Below are 17,872 nucleotides of genomic sequence, written 5' to 3' on the forward strand. Positions count from 1 at the left end.
TATGACAGCAACAAACTTTTCAGTACTGTTGTTATTAACATATTGAGTTGTAAAACTATGCGTGTCTGAAATGTTCTTGAATGGAAAATTATTCCACCTTGGTACATATCACCCTGCGTATCGCGGATATCAGAAAATATTTTACAAATGTAATTGTCTCCACTAACCAAGACTAAAGATGAAACAACAATTTCCTTTGTTAAACAATAACCGGTACAATACTTTATCATCGTAATCAGCAGTGAGAATTGAAACACTTTCGCACATTACCCGGTGTCAAGATATCACACTAGGTTAATTGACATACCGCCGCTTGATTAATACCTAATCCATTCGCACCATTTCACATACTTTGATCATTACAAAAGTAAATTGGAATATGTTTGCTAGATGCATTCAATTCAGTTAGAAATGTTTGGTACACAACAATCGTAATATCAAGGAAGTACTTGCTACACTGTAATCCACGTGTTTTGCATTGTTGTTCATTTATAGTATTGATTGTTTTTGAACCCCCAAATAATAAATCCCGACATGAAACCAAACCGCTGAAAGTCGTCATTTAGTGACTGCTGAACATACCAAACGATACACATTCACTTACGAAATACTGTGTTGGTCGTAATTTCCATCATCGTGATAATCGAAGTACATTTGTTTCGAGTTCATAACAACCGACTACTTTTCTATGACCCGATATATTTTTGACAAGTTATGCTTAGAAGATTGGTGCATCTCGCGAAAAATAATATACCACTCATATTGATACTGCTACTCCATCGACCGGTATTTTCAACCGAGCAAAATTTATTACTCGAGTTGTCCTCCTTACTATATTTAAATGTAAACTCACCCGTCTTTCAACAACAAACAATGATAAAAAGTACACAAGCAAACACAACAAGTTTTACTTTTGTAGGACACTAATTATTATTCCACGCATCTCATTTCATACTAAGTGTATATGAAAGATATTCATGGTACACGAATATATTCGCTCATGCTACGAACATACGCAATGATTGGTGACGCTTTCACACTAATTCGATTTAGTGTAACAAAAACAACAACAACAATTTTCACTCTCTTGACTTATGAAAACAACAGACGAACCTTCATTCAATATTTTGTTTTTTTTGTCAACTAGTTACTTTTTCATGAGACCCCCACTACTCTTACAAAAGTACGAAAGATATTTACATCACACAAAGTAATCAACTTTACTCGATATTCCCATGCTACGAACCTGTACAATGATTGGTGACGCTTTCAAACTGTTTCGTTACCTCAAGACCTTTATTGTCTGAATGGTTGTTCATGTATCTTATTAATCAAATAGTTCAACACACAACAATAGTACGAACAGAAACATCAGAGTTGTTTACACAAAAGTTTGTATGCGTACAGTATGCGAATACCATGTGTAAGTCGAGCGCAATTGCGGTATCCATCCAAGTTTAGTTAACACAAATTCATTACAACGGAGCCGCGTAAACTTTCGTGAAAGAAAAGCATACCCACTTCCCGAGGGTTCTGTCAATTTCATAACAATAAACCAGATACTCCAACAACAGAGTACATATGTTTTCTAGTCACGATCCTTACATCTTTCACATAGATCAATCTACTTTGCTACCGAAAAGTGCTGAGTCATCATATGGTTGTCCTCACAACTAAAACATACTATCATACAAAATGGTCGTTATAGTTTGCACACCAACGGTACATCGTACAAGTAACAAGTCTCGAGAATCCAGTTATTCAAAAAAACGTGAAAGTATTTCTACACCAAGTCGTTATGTTGACGAAAGCGTATATTGTAATATCATGATCGATTTGCATTCGTTGGCCACAAACTGTCACTACTCTAAATAATTCTTTTTCACTCAAACACAAACGCATACTTGTCACCATTCGTTTTCATCAAGCACGAGTTCAGGAAACTTACTTACTACGACATGAATTTTTATTTTTATGTTGTGTAAATAGGTAATAATTAATTCAAGTAACACTATATCAACATCATCGACTTGTGCTAATAGATTTACATGCGGTCTTGTGGTTTTCGTCGGGACATACAGCACGAACTAACTGTAGACTCCTCTCTGTTGTACAACTACTCGGCAATCGAAATGCATTAACATGTAAACAACGATCTTGTTTCGTCACACCAAAAATATGTTCACTGTCGCGATACTCCGCACAAGACGTGCATAGCCTTTTCACACTCGTAATAGTATACCAACGTCAAGCGATAACGTTTAACAAGACCAACGACACTGAACCCACGACGTTTACCTATGTAAAATTACCACTTTCACTTGCCGGTCCATCGTTTACCTGACTAAACATATTATTTTCCTTTGGAGATCTGACGTTTACCCAGAGTAAGAAACCATTTTCACTTGTAAATATATTTTTTCCTTGGCTAACAAACCTTTTTTCACGTGGAAATATATTTTTTCCTTGGCTAACAAACCTTTTTTCACTTGGAAATATATTTTTTCTCTGGTTAACAAACCTTTTTCACTTGGAAATATATTTTTTCTCTGGTTAACAAACCTTTTTCACTTGGAAATATATTTTTTCTCTGGTTAACAAACCTTTTTCACTTGGAAATATATTTTTCCCGGGGTAACAAACCTTTTTTCCCTGAGCAACAAACCATTCTCACTTGGTGGTCCGTCGTTTAGCCGAGTAAAAATATCATTTTCCTTTGGAGATCCGGCGTTTACCCAGTGTAACAATACATTTTCACTTGGAAAAATACTTTTACCTAGAGTTACTAATCATTTTCTCCTGGGTAACAATCCCCTTTCGTCTGGAAACTATCATTTAACTGAGTACCAATACCGTTTTCACTTGGAAATACATTTTTTCCCTGGGTAACAATACCATTTTCGTTTTGAAAACTGACAACCACACCGGTCAATTTGATACTTTTGTATATTGTTACAACAAACAGTGACGGAAATATACACAGACAACCGGTTTCAGAGTATACCCCATCGGTCGTATCACATCAATATCATCGGTTAACCACATACAATATGCTCTTGTACACCGAAATGCATGTTTTGGAAACTTGGACAATAGGCCTCGATAGTTCTGTGATGTCCGGGTTCGTGCTTTGGATTTTCCAGAGTCAAAATGTCTGAATAAAACACCTCCTCGACGACGGTTGGTATGTGGATAACGGTGTTCGGAAAACGGTTGGATTTATGTCACCCATCGCGATAACAATTTCTGGTCGAGTTTTCCTCCGGCATGTTTGCTATGTTGTGTCTTTATTGGTCAATGTATGTCTCGACATTCAGTTTGAAATCGGAAATGATAAAGTATGTAACCGGATCCGGATATCAACTCTGAATCGAGTCAATCTGAAGTATGACATACCGACACACAAACATGGAACCGTAACATGGGTTATTCGCACAACTACCATTAGTGGTGAAAGTGAACTGTACAACATATACCAATAGAGCGTTCACAGTCGAATATGCAATTACAATTACTCCTTGCATGCTTCAATTACATTACAATTACAATTACAATTGCTGCTGTTGAACATGTAATTGAATAATCATAAATTCAACCGTGCTCCTTGACAACCGTAGCGTCGTAATTAACAACAATTCAAGTATTCATGTTTCATTCATGATACGCAAATACCCGTTAATTTATAAAAAGAAAAAACGTTTTCGAAATATTCCAGTATGCAGTATGTCGTTGAAAAAAGTATTATAATATATGCACGTGTTGAATTTGCGTATATAGTATATAATTAAAGAAATAATATTTTTTTTATCGAGGGACGTAGGAATTAGGATGAGGAGTAAAAACAAAACCGGAAATATACTTTTATTGCGGAATCAGTGCGACACTAGCTTTCGATTAGGATCATACATATCAAATTTCGACGCTTGGATCGCCAGCTATGGGACTCTCAATTCTGCTGCTTTTAGCCGGCTCAGCAGTTCGCTTCTCGGCGTGTTCAATCGTGAGTCACGTGTTGCGAATCCATCCGTTGGTTAGTAATCTAATAATTGTATACAATGGCAGCCGAGGTAAAAATAAAAAACTTCGCCCGCAAGGGCGCAGCCAAGGGCTTCCGCGAATGGATCCACCAAATTCCTTGTCGACATTTAAAGAGAATGCATTATAAGTCAATTATTTTATGTTGTGCTTGTCAGGTCTCAATAGCAATTTAATGTAATTGAAATTGTAATTGAGCAAAATTTTTGTCAAATTACAATTACAATTACAATTACACAAAATAAAAATGCTTGAATTACAATTACATTACAATTACATTGAAAAATGTAATTATATACATTCAGCTCAATTACAAATTACAATTGATCCAACTCTGGTCTAGATTGTAATTTTATCAGTAAATTAAGAGAAAAAAGTGCGCATATTTTACATAAATAGGCATATCGGTTGGTGCAGTCGATTACCACGCATTGAACAGGACTATGACTCTAGGATAAGAGGTGGGCCACAGCGCATTTTCAAACCGGAAAATGGACCACGGCCAAGATAGGGCTGAGAACTCCTGGCCTAACACCTGATACAGATGTCTATTGATGACCAATGGATTGAAAGATCGTAGCTGCCTGGTTATACCCTTGACGATAACTGAATTACTAGTTTGTACCGAGTTGCTTGGAGCTGGTTCTTTAGAAGCAGGTCCATTGAGCTGGTCTTCTGCGGAGCGCTTATGCGCTCCTTTTTTACTTGACATTAACTACGAACTCTGACAACACTGACTATTAGGAATGTAATGTAATATAAACGACTGTTCTCTTGAAGAGACTTCTCCAAACGCGCTGCAGCCTTCGTGTCGAAGCTAATTCCCTTGATTAGGACACGTCCTTTCGCCACGACGCTCACCTCACGAATGAGACAATGGGTCGGTGTTGTATCTGTCTAAAATCATGCAATATGCACGTATCAATATTTCATCCAAGTCCACTGAGGATCTTCAGATTGCACTACTGAAAAAAAAGATTGCTATGCTGGAGGAAGAGAAAGTCTTGAGAGATAGGGAGGAGAAAAGGAAAGAGGAGCTGCATGGCATAGCGATCAGGGTTGTATTGACTCGAGTCATGACTCGACTCGAGTCCGACTCGAGTCACGATTTTCTGATGACTCGACTTGACTCGAGTCATTTTTTCAAAATACGGAAATGACTCGACTCGACTCGAGTCAATCTGTGTAATGACTCGACTTGGACTCGAGTCATTGCGCATGACTCGAACCAAGTCATTGAGTCGAGACTCAGACGGCCCAGACAGACATTTCATTGTAATTCCGAAGCCAACACACTATTGGGATTTCGTCTGTTGGTACTGGTACTTGAAAATGCGACCAGAAACTGAGACTAAGAGTGAGGAAAATTGGTGTATTTTATTTAAATGCGAACCGTTCGATATCACCAAACAGAGTTATAAAAAGTGGGTTTACCTAGGGTTACCATACGTCCTCTTTAAAGAGGATTTGTCCTCTTTTTGGACTTTTTTGAAAGTGTCCTCGGAGGACGCCCTTTTGTCCTCTTTTTTGAGATTTTTTTGTTTGTTGAAAATTCAGGACACATTTAGAGCAAAATGCGAGTGATATGCCGTAAATTAGCATAGAAGTGAAGCTTCGGCGGGTATTTCGGAGTGGAAAACGGAGCTTTAGGCACTGAGCGAAAAGTTGACCCTTTTTTTAGTCAACCACCCAGCAAAGTGGAGAGGAAAACGGTATTTTGAGCTCTGAACGATATGTTGACCTTTTTTTTTTAGTCAACCGATCACAACGTGGGAAAAATTCACCGATTTTTGAGAATTCTTCTCCGGATTTCCAAGTCTCAAATTTCTGAAAAAGTGTCCTCTTTTTAGATTTCCAAAATATGGTAAGCCTAGTTTACCAAGACTTTAACTGGTAACTGAGCAGTGAACACTATGACTTGGACTCGGACTTGAGTCATAATTCCATGACTCGGACTCGACTCTCCGCTCGCTGACTTGGACTCGGACTTCACTCGGTGGTGAATTGAAATGACTCGACTTGACTCGGGTCAAAACTATAAAAGTGAGATTGACTTGTGACTCGAAGCCTTGTGACTTGGCTACAACCCTGATAGCGATGAAGCATTACACTAGGCAACAACAACAAAAAAATTAGGCAGACCATCTGAGAGCCGTTTCTGGGGTTTTCGAGGTTGCTGATTACGAATATCACATTAGTTTTGTCAGATTGGTTCTTTGTCAGAAAATAGTTACACCCCTAAAAATCCCAGAATTACTGTAATTACCCTTAAATATTTCACTTGGTTTGAAGAAAATCGTAGTTTTTTCAAGTTTTACACTGCACATAATAGCTAATTGACTATGAAGAACCTTGATGTCATTTTAAGTCATTCTATCAATATTAACAGAATATAATGTGAAATATTTGTTTGTCAGAAAAGCAGTTTGTTTAGCCTAAAAATAGTACTTTTGCACAGCGGGAATACACATTCTCCTGTATTTATTAGTCATTCTATCAAGACTATAGAGGAGTATAAAGCTGTAACATTTGTCCTTGAAAGCCTTAACTACAATACTCATATGCATTTCAATTCTATTGACTGGTAAATGGATAAATTTCCACCGAGTCAACAAAGTGGGTATACCTAGTATCGCTATCAAACGAGAATCTTAAATCTGGTATCTGGTATATTCGAATACCGATGAAAGATTCCAATTTCAAATTAGCAAGGAGTTCACTGCATGTGATTTCTCCTAAGATGTAATAAATAAAACTTTTTAGATGATCACAAAGCACCAAGCTGCAAACAGTTGGTTCGAAAATTCGTATCTGCATACCGAAAACTTGAGCACAAACATTAGCATAAAAGTTCTCTTCCTGTTCAGTCATCTTGATATATTTCCTGATTTCCTTTTTTATTAGCAAGGGTAGAGGCTCTACCAAGACACCAGACTAACAAACGAAAGATATCAGGGCAGATGAGATGAACAATTGAACATATTATGTCAGACCATTGCCGGAACCTTTCGAGAAACTGCACTGAATAGCTTACAGGCGAAAATCGCACAAAAAACAATTGTGATTTAAATATACCAATAATATTATATTTCAACTGATTATTTCATATTTACAATAGGTGGTTGACGAAAAATTGATTGAATTAATGACACGTTATTTGATTATCTAGGTAAATACTTATGCACATGACTGGGGTTTATTTATGTACATGATGTCCGTGAAAGTATGTAACTATGATAAATCTACTACCCCTAAATATAGTACTGTTGCTGTATTTTGATTTAAAAGAGTCTTCTGTGTGTAAAAATAACAAGTAGATTGAATTTCTAAACTTTATAGTACGACTGAGCCTATTTTATATCTAGTCATTATTGCGAAAATGGGGGATTTTGGTCAAATAGCCCCATGGGTTATCTCCGCAACAAGAGCCAATTTGAAAAAACTAAGGTCATATTCGGAATCGGTGCCCTTCAGAACCCCCAAACCCACTCTTACTTTGTCTGGCTAAAAATATGTGTTGACCAGTGTTAGCAATTACAAATTTCCAAACTGTTGTAGGTTTATTATCAACTCGAGATAGGTTTATTATCAACTCGAGATAAGTGATTTGGAAATAAAGTGGTCATTTTTGCCAAAAATAGAGTGGTCATTTTAACGTCAAGTTACGTGAAATAGTTCGCAATAATTTCATTTCTGCAAGCCTGGCCTGATAAGCTCGGTGGTATGGCGCTGTGATCTCTATCATCTTGAGTATCATCGTCATTTTCGCCTGGATCAGGGCAAGGCTCTCCAGTCTGTATTCCATAGTTGTAAAGACATACAGCGGCAACTATTGCTGGGATGGTGTTCCCCAAGTTCATTCGCATAGGTATATGCAGCATATGAAATCTTCGCTTGAGCATCCCAAAACTTTGCTCAATGCGAGCACGTGTTTTGATGTAAGCAGAGTTACATATTTTCTCTGGCTCGATTGTGGGGTTTAGGAGTGGTGTCATGAGATAACGTCTGCAAGGGTATCCATTATCTCCTAGCAATATTCCGTCATATTTGCCATCCTCAAAGTTATCTCTCAGTACGCTATGTTCGAATATTCTTGAATCATGTGCAGATCCGGGGTATCGAATAACAATATTTGTGATCGCGTGATGTGCGTTACATACCATCTGGACCAGTGATTCCCAACCGCGGCCCCCTGCTAGCCTTTCTGCGGCCCCCACAAAAATATTGAGAAATCGATTTACGAAAAAAAAATATTTATAAAATACTTTTGCTTGGCTTGGAGTCTGGAGTTTTCAATTAGGATTGCAGGGAAGTTGTGAGTAGACTGCTAAGATTACGTCACTGCTGTTACAATGCAATGTGCCCTAACTTTCCAGTTGAACGAGCAGTACCTATAGATATAGGTATTGACAGGACCGTAACTGCCGCACCCCAAGTCCCCCAATTGGGGGGAACGAGCTCGAAGAGGCCCAAAATTATTTAGTGAATTAGCATGAATTAAAGAGTATTTTATGAAATTTTATGCAACTTTTTCAAATTTTTTTTCGCGCTGCGCGCGATTTCAGGTTTCCAAGTAGGCTACCTTCATTTTTGGATACTCTACCACCAAGATAAAATACGCAAGAATTATAGAAGTGGGCATATCGTCGTTGGCCATTACCGCGTCACGATGCACGAAGACATATAAAGTTTCAGGCCATATAACATGCGACTCCAAGAAGTGTGCCAGAACGATCGACAGCGAGAAAACCTTGGCCGAAAAGGACTGCCCTTACGCTGACCGGAAACTTCGTTATGTATATACAAAATACATACAGGTATAATTGACCAGTGCAGATTGACCAGCCTAACCATGATATTGAGAGATAATAAAAGTAGACATATCTTATCTCGTTCGTATTGTGAATGTATTAATATCTTTTTGCCGCAATGAAATTCATATTGACATTCGATGCTACTGTGACGTCATAATAATTGAGAATTTTTTCCACTCAGCCGTCCTAGCGGTTTTTGTAATGTTATTGTATCATGACATGTGCATAAACTGCATATCCTGGGAATGTATCACGAAACTCTCTATTGATAAACAGGTCATCTATTCGATCGAAAAGATCGTCTGGTCGTATTATGGATGCTGAAGACAGGTAAGCAATTTTCTTGGTGAAAAATCGGGATATACTAGAGTGAATTTTTTATTATGACACCTCCAAAAAATCATATTATCCCTTAATTTTCTTCAATGTGTCATCGAATAGCTATTCTTTCAATGAGACACCGGTGTCGACATATAATCACATCATCATCAATGGTTATTGAATACTTAATTGCTTATGGTCATAATAAATAATAATGGTCTATAACAGTTACTTACGCAGTTGCATAGCAGCCACATGGCGATTATGGATCTGCACCATGGGCGGCAGGCTGCTAGGGGGCAGCAAAATGTGAGGTGATGACCTTTTTTTAGTAAAAACAACAAAATTTCCAGTAAATATAATTGAAAAGATTGAAACTTTCAAAATTTGGTCGGCATTTTCAACGAAAGCCATGGACGGCAGCATATGCTTCTACGCCACTGTACAAGTGTATACTGTACACTAAGTCTCTTCAAAAATGACTTTTTTTCTCAAATCGTACTGGCTACTTGATAAAATTGTTAGGTTACCTTATTACGCCTACACACCAAATTTGGTTCAATTCCAACCAGTAGCCGCATTGCTACAGGAGAAGATAGTTTCTATTTATTATATAAAAATAAATAGCTAAAGATTTGAAAATTTTCTGTTCACCCCAAGAAAATGTTAGGTTGTGTACAGAATCGATGCTCACCAAATTTGGTTCAATTTCAACCAGTGGAAGTGTAGTAATGGCCGTCGAAAAATTTGGATTATGAATAAAATAGTATTTACGGTGACCAATTCTTTAATTATTTTTTATAGTGGTGCCCACCGTAAATACTATTTTATTCAAATCCAAATTTTTCGACGGCGATAACTCCTCTTCCAAAAAGGTCATTTTTGAAGAGCCCTTCTGTACACTCCTACTGTCCTATACTACCAAATTATAGCACAGCACAGTAAACTTGCCACTTGTGCAATTGATAGCAAGCAGAGATTCGTCACTATTGCATCGCTAGGGATAGTTGAACTTTTGAGCTAGACCGAAACAGGACCGAGCCCACAGTGAAATAATTATGATAACTTTCAGCCGTGATGATGTTAACTGAAGACATTAATATTACTTGAAATGAATAGAGTTTTATTACTTATTAGTATGGTGTGTAGGCCTATGGCGTGTGTATGATGAAGTTCCATAAAATTTTGAAGACAACAGCTCAGTGGTTCTCAACCGGTGTGCCGTGAAAGACTATAATGTGCCGATTGGTCTGCTCCCGGGTGCCGCTTGAAAATATGGCCGACGTATAACAAAATTAAGGAATGCAAATTATGACTGCGTATCGTCTGTGGTTCTATTATTTATTACCCGCACAGGGCACACAATGTATGCGACGTTATGAACAGATAGGTGATAATCGAAGCGACCAAGTACGGTCCGTCAATCTGGTATGCATCCCCACAGCCTATAATATCTGATATAGCAGTGTTCGATCGTTATCTTGATTTATTTTAGGCTTCCGCGCCCTTTTCCATTCTCTTTCTTGAAAACCGTCCTTCCGCGGGTCTTTTTCTGTGCGTTTATTATGTAAGGAAACTGAGCACAGCGATGTAGTGGAGGGGCCTCTATACCGTCAACAGAGGCGGAACACCAACCTGCCCTCGTATAATAATATTTGGGAAGGTGATGACTAAAAATAAGTGTATCAATCGGACAATCTGACCGTGGTGTTGAGATTTATAGGCCGAAGATGTTGACTTTTTCCCTGGCACCTCCATCAGAACCAATGGCTGACATGACGTCGGCTAATGAATTTTTCCTATTTATTTTTTAGTAGTCTTCTTGCCAAATCTTGCTCTCTGAGTACTCGTTGTTTTGAAGTGTTCATGGTATTTCGACATGATCATTTTACACCAAACTGACATTTCTTACTATTATTCCTGAATTACCAACTAATACCACGGCCCAATTTCACCCCATAATTGTTGTAAGACATCGCTTACGCGGATCACATAGCGATGAAGAGCCAGATGATCCTCCCACACTTAGGAATGGATCCTGGTACTCGAAGTTCTAGGGTGCCGCGATGGCAAAAGGTTGAGAATCACTTCCCTGGCTACTGCATCAGCTCTACTGGTGGATCTATTCACGCTGGCTGAGGTGGATTTGAAATCATATGCAAGTATACCAATATTACTGACCAGATTGATTCAATAGTTTGATAAATTTTTCGCCCTTTCTCGCTACTACAGAACTTATGCTAACTAAATTCTAATTACAATAAATCCTCCGTTCTCCGTCAGAACTATCCAGTCAGGTTCGTTGGTGAATGGGGGGATATACCGTTATACCGGACTTATTCGGTACGGAAAAGCGCAAATGTAAGTATGTGAATCATATGGAAAATATTGGCTGGTGATGAACCGAACCGACCTAGTGTCACTATATTTTTTATATTAATGTGGCAATAGGCCTATATCCATTCCAAACAAAGAAATATAGGAATAAAAAGTATAAATAAACGCATAAATACGCCAGGGAGATCTATATATTCCTAAAGATCGCATACCGTCATCTCCATCTGGTCCATGGGTAAAATCCTATCATGTAAACTGAGATAGGATAAAACATCGTGCATACCGCATAAAAGTACCAATGTTATTGACAAAATCCATTTATTGTCTGTAAAATTTTTCGCGCAAAAGGCTACCCATTCGCCCTCCGGCTCATTCGTGAATTGCATAGCATAATGCCGGAACTATAGTAGGCCTACGCCGCGGAAAGAGTTTACGTGGTCGTCTATCATATTTATAATGGTCAGTCATGAAATGACCCGTTGACGGACTGGTTCTGGGGGACGAATCCTTCAAGAAGTTTGGTTGAACATGATCAGCGTATGGCATGGGGGTTGTTATGTTCTTGATCATGCTTGAACAATAACTCATACGACGAGGTTGCAATATGAAATCAGTATATAATCAGCAGAACAACAACTTAATACAGGCGAGACATTCCAGAGTGCAGGTGAAGGAAAGACGATAGAGAACAGAAAACAAGGGTATAAATACGAAGCACGACACACGAGGAAATAGGCTAATGATTGGCAGTAATTACTAATCCTAGACAAATAACAGACAAACGACACAAACGTAAAATGCACGAACGTAATAGGGGTCAAACGTTTTATCTCGTGGGCCGCATTCAACATCTGAATCCCCAGTGTATGACTTGGTTACTATAGTGACCTAAGGTTTATCGCTGTCGATCGTTCGGCAGCGAATTCAGCACAGTGGCATTTCGGCCAAAACCTGATATGTCATGGTATATGTCTTGACGCGGTAAAGCCCGTGGCCGGAATACTGTTGCCTATGTAGTCAAACATCTAGACCAGCTTAACCTGGGATATTCTTACGCTAATCTGCAAGCTCTTGGGAACACCAAATTTCTACTGAGTGACAAAACATAAATCCACCACTGTATTACGTGTAGACTGCAGCATAATTCTTTTTCTGCGGCCGCAGATTGGCCACCCCTGATATGGAGGTACTGAAGGTAGAAGTATAATATCTCTTGGGTATTGAGAATGCATTATCACTTTAATACCAAATTAAAAGTCGCATTGATATTCGATGCGAAAAACAATAAAAACAATCGGAATCAACATCTAGTAGCGCATGATATGTATGTGCAATTGTGACGTAATAATGACAGAGAATTATTCCACCTAGCGGATTTTTATAATGTTATAATGTTATTGTATCGTGTGCATATCCCGGCGAAATGTTTCGCGAAACTCTTTATTAATACGCATGTAATTCATGCGAACGCAAAGATCGTCTGGGGATATGGCGGCTGAGGACAGGTAAGAAGTTTTATTGGTAAAAATCTGCGATTTCCATGACTGAAACCTACCAAACAGTCGTTTATTGCTTCCTCAACTTTCTTCAATGTTTCATCGTATTTCTATACTTTCAATGAGACGCCGGGGTCGACATATAATCATTTCTTCAATTTATTCAACTGACCCATGATTAGCACTGTCTGTTGGGCGGAAAAGGGCTGTTTCGATCATGGGTAGGCTGGGTAGCAGAGATGAGCGGATTTGAAATTTCTATGTCCTAATCCAATCCAAATCCGAACCTTCAAATCCAAATCCAAATCCTGATCCATAACTTTTTCATATTCAAGTCCATGTCCAATCCTAATCCGATTCCAACTGGAAATTCAGAAAAAATACTAATTTATGCAATTAAGGGATTCGAAAATTTTCTTTCACAACCAACGATTCACTTGATTCAAGATAACTTAGGAACCATTAGTACATAAATGACTGATCTGAATAAAGTTTGTCGCCATTCGCCACACGACATTTCAATCTCCCAGAAAATAGGTAAATCCAATCCAAATCCTAATCCGTTCTGAAAAAAATGTCTAATCCAAATCCAATCCAAATCCGACAAAATTTCACAAATCCTGTTTTTTCAAAACCTAATCCTAATCCATGCTCATCTCTGCTGGGTAGCTTACGCCGCTATTTAGAATGATACTAACCTTTCGGGAATAATAGCGACCGTAGCTTCCATATCAGAGGTGTCAAACCCAAATGGGGTCGCGGGCCGCATTCAAACCTTAAAGATCGCTCGCGTGCAGGACCAGTCAAGTTATCTGACAAGAGCGTAATGGTGAAGCGTTCGGCTTCTTGATGGTAGGTCGTGGGTTCGATCCCCGGCCGGGTCAGACCAACGACCTAATTAGCAGAGATGAGCGGATTGGAAATTTCCATGTCCTAATCCAATCCAAATCCGAACCTTCAAATCCAAATCCTAATCCTAACCCATAACTTTTTCATATTCAAGTCCATGTCCAATCCTAATCCGATTCCAACTGGAAATTCAGAGAAAATACCAATTTATGCAATGGAGAGATTTGAAAATTTTCTTTCACAACCAACGATTCACTTCATTCAATATAACTTAGTAACCATAAGTACATTAATAACTGATCTGAATAAAGTTTGTCGCCATTCGCCACACGACATTTCAATCTCCTAGAAAATAGGTAAATCCAATCCAAATCCTAATCCATTCCGAAAAAAAGGTCTAATCCAAATCCAATCCAAATCCGTCAAAATTTCACAAATCCTGTTTTTTCAAAACCTAATCCTAATCCATGCTCATCTCTGCTAATTAGTAACATTGGTATCCATGACTTCCCTACTTGACGCTCATGCATTACTGGGATAGCATGGATGGGTGGTGCAAGACTTAGAAAGCCGTAAAAGGCTAAATCGACACCTTCCTTGTCCAGCGGCACATATGCACATCATGCAGTCATGGTATCCATAGGCACGGATCGTGTTTATGCGTATCATGAGTCGGTGTATATGCCGCAAAATGTCAAGGACGAAAATAAACTACGTCTTTTCTTTACTTATCTCAAAACTTTACCTAATTCTCTTGGTCTTCATTTGAATAATTCATAATCAAGCCAGTGTTGGGATGACTCGAGTCATGACTTGACTTGAGTCAGACTTGAGTCACCCATGTTTTTAGTAGGCCATGAGTCACCTTATTCGTATTACTTGACTTGACTCGAGTCACCTTGCTAAAATGACTTGACTTGACTTGACTCGGCGTATCAGAAATGTGGATTGACTCGTGACTCGGAGCAAAATTCACTAGTCAATTTCAAGTCATCAAGTTATCGGTGTCGATAAAAATCATTGTATCTTGCATATGCTCGGATCGTTCGCGAAACGCTGGTGAACCCGTGAAAGCAACCAATTATTCAATCACCATGCGTTTCACTGAGCCCCCATTGTTCTCTCACAAATAAATTTACCGCAAACGAAGTGATCGAAGCTGACAGCTTACGTTGTCGTAAATAGTGGTAAAGTAATTTAATAGCAAAATGTATATTTCTGTTCTCCGTTCTTACCTTAACCAAAACTCTTGTTTTATTGAAATTGAATATAGTTTATGTAGACCTCAACCATTGGCGCAGGCTCGAATTGTATCATATCAATTTGTAAATGGGTAATGTATTGCATCTTGTCAATTCGTTTCTCTATTCTTTATTTTGGCTGGTAACTATAAAATGAGGCGATGCGATTACTTTTAGTTTAGCAGTTCTACGTTTATGTGAGCGATACAGCGCCTTATTTCGTGTATCTTGAACTCTATATTCGTTCATCGGTTCAAAATCAATGAACACTCAATCTGTATTTTAAACAGCTAGCAAAATGCCATGACGTAATCATGCCTCATACTTCGAAAAGGCAACTTGATTTGAATTGTGACTTGACTCGTGACTTGACTTGACTTGACTTGACTTGACTCGAGTCACCTCCAAAAAATGAGTGACTCGACTTGACTCGAGTCACTTTCGAAAATCGATTGACTTGACTTGACTCGAGTCAATATGTGCAATGACTAGAAATGACTCGTGACTCGAAGGTGGTGACTTGATCCCAACCAGACATGGGGTGATTACTTCATGAATGTAATCGATTGCGATTACGATAACTTCTGAATGACGCGATTACGATTACGATTACGATTACAGCAAAATCAGGAAGTAGTCGATTACGATTACGATTACATTGGAAAAGTAATCGCGATTACTCACGATTACATTTATTTTGCATCTTAGAAGTTATATTGGAAGACAATATGGATTGCGCTGAAAAGGCCTGATGAGATAACAGACTTCCTTTAAAAAAATGCGCCATTTTCTTGTTACGTCATAATGTACCAATTGTCCATTTTTATAAAGGACAATTTATCGCACCCAACGATTTACATTCTTGCCAGATCCATGACTGCCGCACCCCAAATTACCCAATAGGGTGGGGAACGAGCACGAACGGTACTCAAAAGTATTTCGTAAACCGACATAACTTATAGAGTATTTTCGAGAGATTTAATTAAGTTGGAAATTCTCTCTAGATAGCTTGATTTTGATATGCATAGTGCATACGTCTCCCCGTCAAGAAAGAAAGCATACATAATTTATAGTGGTAGCATTTAAACAAATAGTTGTTTAAAACACTCTGTTTGAAACATGTTTTAAACAGTGTTTTAAACAAAGGCATTCAAGAAACCTAAATTGTGTTTTTTAAGTTGTAAAATTATGCCATATAGTTATGTAAATACTTTTCAAAAAACATTTTGTATGAGCCTACGGACAACTACCACCCGATTTAGCCGACGTACATCGATATGGGATGGTTGGAACCCTCAAAATATTCTTTTCAACAGTTATGCTACAGATATTTCGTCAAAGGAACTATATTTACCCTATATATTTTCAATTGTCAATGTCAATCCTCTATGACGTCCCAAATGAATATTCGTGACGTCATGGCTTAAAAAACATATGTTTTAAACAAGGGCCTTGTTTAATACATGTTCGCTTTAAATTGCTTTTTGTTTTAAATGCAACCCTCATTTATAGTGATTTTAGGCATTTAGGTTCCAGTCAATATCGTGCCACGACACACCAAAAGACATGCAGTTTCGACCAACACGTAACACGTAACTTAACGAAGTGGGCTACTAAAGAAAGAATTTAACTAGACCGAAACTTAGGGTATGTGTCCATTGTCAATAGCCGCGCTGGGTGGCCGTGACGAATAGTACGATCCTTCCAATCTGAGCCCTCTATGCAGATGCCACCCGGGCACGCACAGAGCATTGAAGACATGACAATTTGAGTGTGCGTCTCGCAAAAGTTTTTCTTTCAGTCTGCTACGTTCGGTATACTACAATATCTTTTGATTATGTAACAGACCGGAGCTAGGTCACGAATTAACAACATACATTAAAGTAATTATAACAAGATAACAGACATTATAATTATGAATTAAGTGTCCCCAGCTCTACGGGTAAATCTCACAATATCGGGTACTGAGAGGTGAGAGATGAATAAAAATTAATAGTAATATAATGCATTTACCAATATTATTGACGAAATTCAGTCTTCAACTTTAAAATACCATCCTATGGGGACCAAAGACCAACATTTGGACTGGGGGACTAATTGCTGTTTTGGTACTGATTCTAGCTACAACCCACGCTAACATGGTATATAAGCCCATGGCTATGGGGGCGGGGCCCAATGTTGAGTAGGAATTGTGAAATAACGATTGACGCCCGTTTCAAGTAAAGTCATGTGAGAATAAGATGCAGAGAACATAGAATTCTGTCTTCAACTTGTTGCAGATAATGTACTGCAAGCTGCCGTTACGAGAAAAGAGAAAAAACAGCTCGGTTATGATATATCAGCAGCTGTTGATTTTTAATGCTTCGTTGTAGAAACCGTTATGTTTTATTTGACGAGTACACAATTTCAAATCTTTGTCCGGTGTACGTACGTACTGCATAGGCCTACTGCTCGCCAAGCAGCAACGGTCAAACTGCGTTTAACTATGCATAACCAGACATCAATACGCAAGTTACTATTTTAAACTAGGCAGAGTGGTTAATAATTATCCTACTGCGAGGTGGTGGTATGTGGAACCATGGCCATGGTGGAACGTGTTGATAACCTTATAAACATCACGGTGGGTTTTCTCACAATCACACTAGTGTACGTACATTCGTACATCGAATATCTATTTACTGTGGATACTTCTGACGCAATGACGAGCAAAGCTAATAGGCTACTTCTGACGTAGTTATGAGCAGTGGCGTTTGAAAATCAGACGTTTGTGCTATCACGA

General features: G+C 38.4%; 1 protein-coding gene across 12 annotated transcripts in view; it reads left to right on the top strand.

Annotated features, from left to right (window-relative positions):
* The first annotated feature begins 9,052 nt into the window (after positions 1 to 9,052).
* Positions 9,053 to 17,872, top strand: part of LOC145441076 (uncharacterized) — a 38,538-nt gene continuing 29,718 nt past the window's right edge. For 9 of the 12 annotated variants that reach the window (XM_080318853.1, XM_080318857.1, XM_080318858.1 and 6 more), the window contains exon 1: positions 12,894 to 13,012. In XM_080318853.1, coding sequence (XP_080174979.1) covers positions 12,969 to 13,012 — 44 coding nt within the window. In that variant the 5' untranslated portion in view covers positions 12,894 to 12,968. Of the gene's footprint in view, positions 9,180 to 12,892; positions 13,013 to 17,872 lie in introns of those variants that run through there. The other 3 variants (XM_080318861.1, XM_080318864.1, XM_080318856.1) reach the window with 2 other exon arrangements.

Source organism: Botryllus schlosseri, chromosome 6 (genome assembly GCF_051294905.1).
Source record: "Botryllus schlosseri isolate E-star chromosome 6, Bs_hap1, whole genome shotgun sequence".
Taxonomy (NCBI): domain Eukaryota; kingdom Metazoa; phylum Chordata; class Ascidiacea; order Stolidobranchia; family Styelidae; genus Botryllus; species Botryllus schlosseri.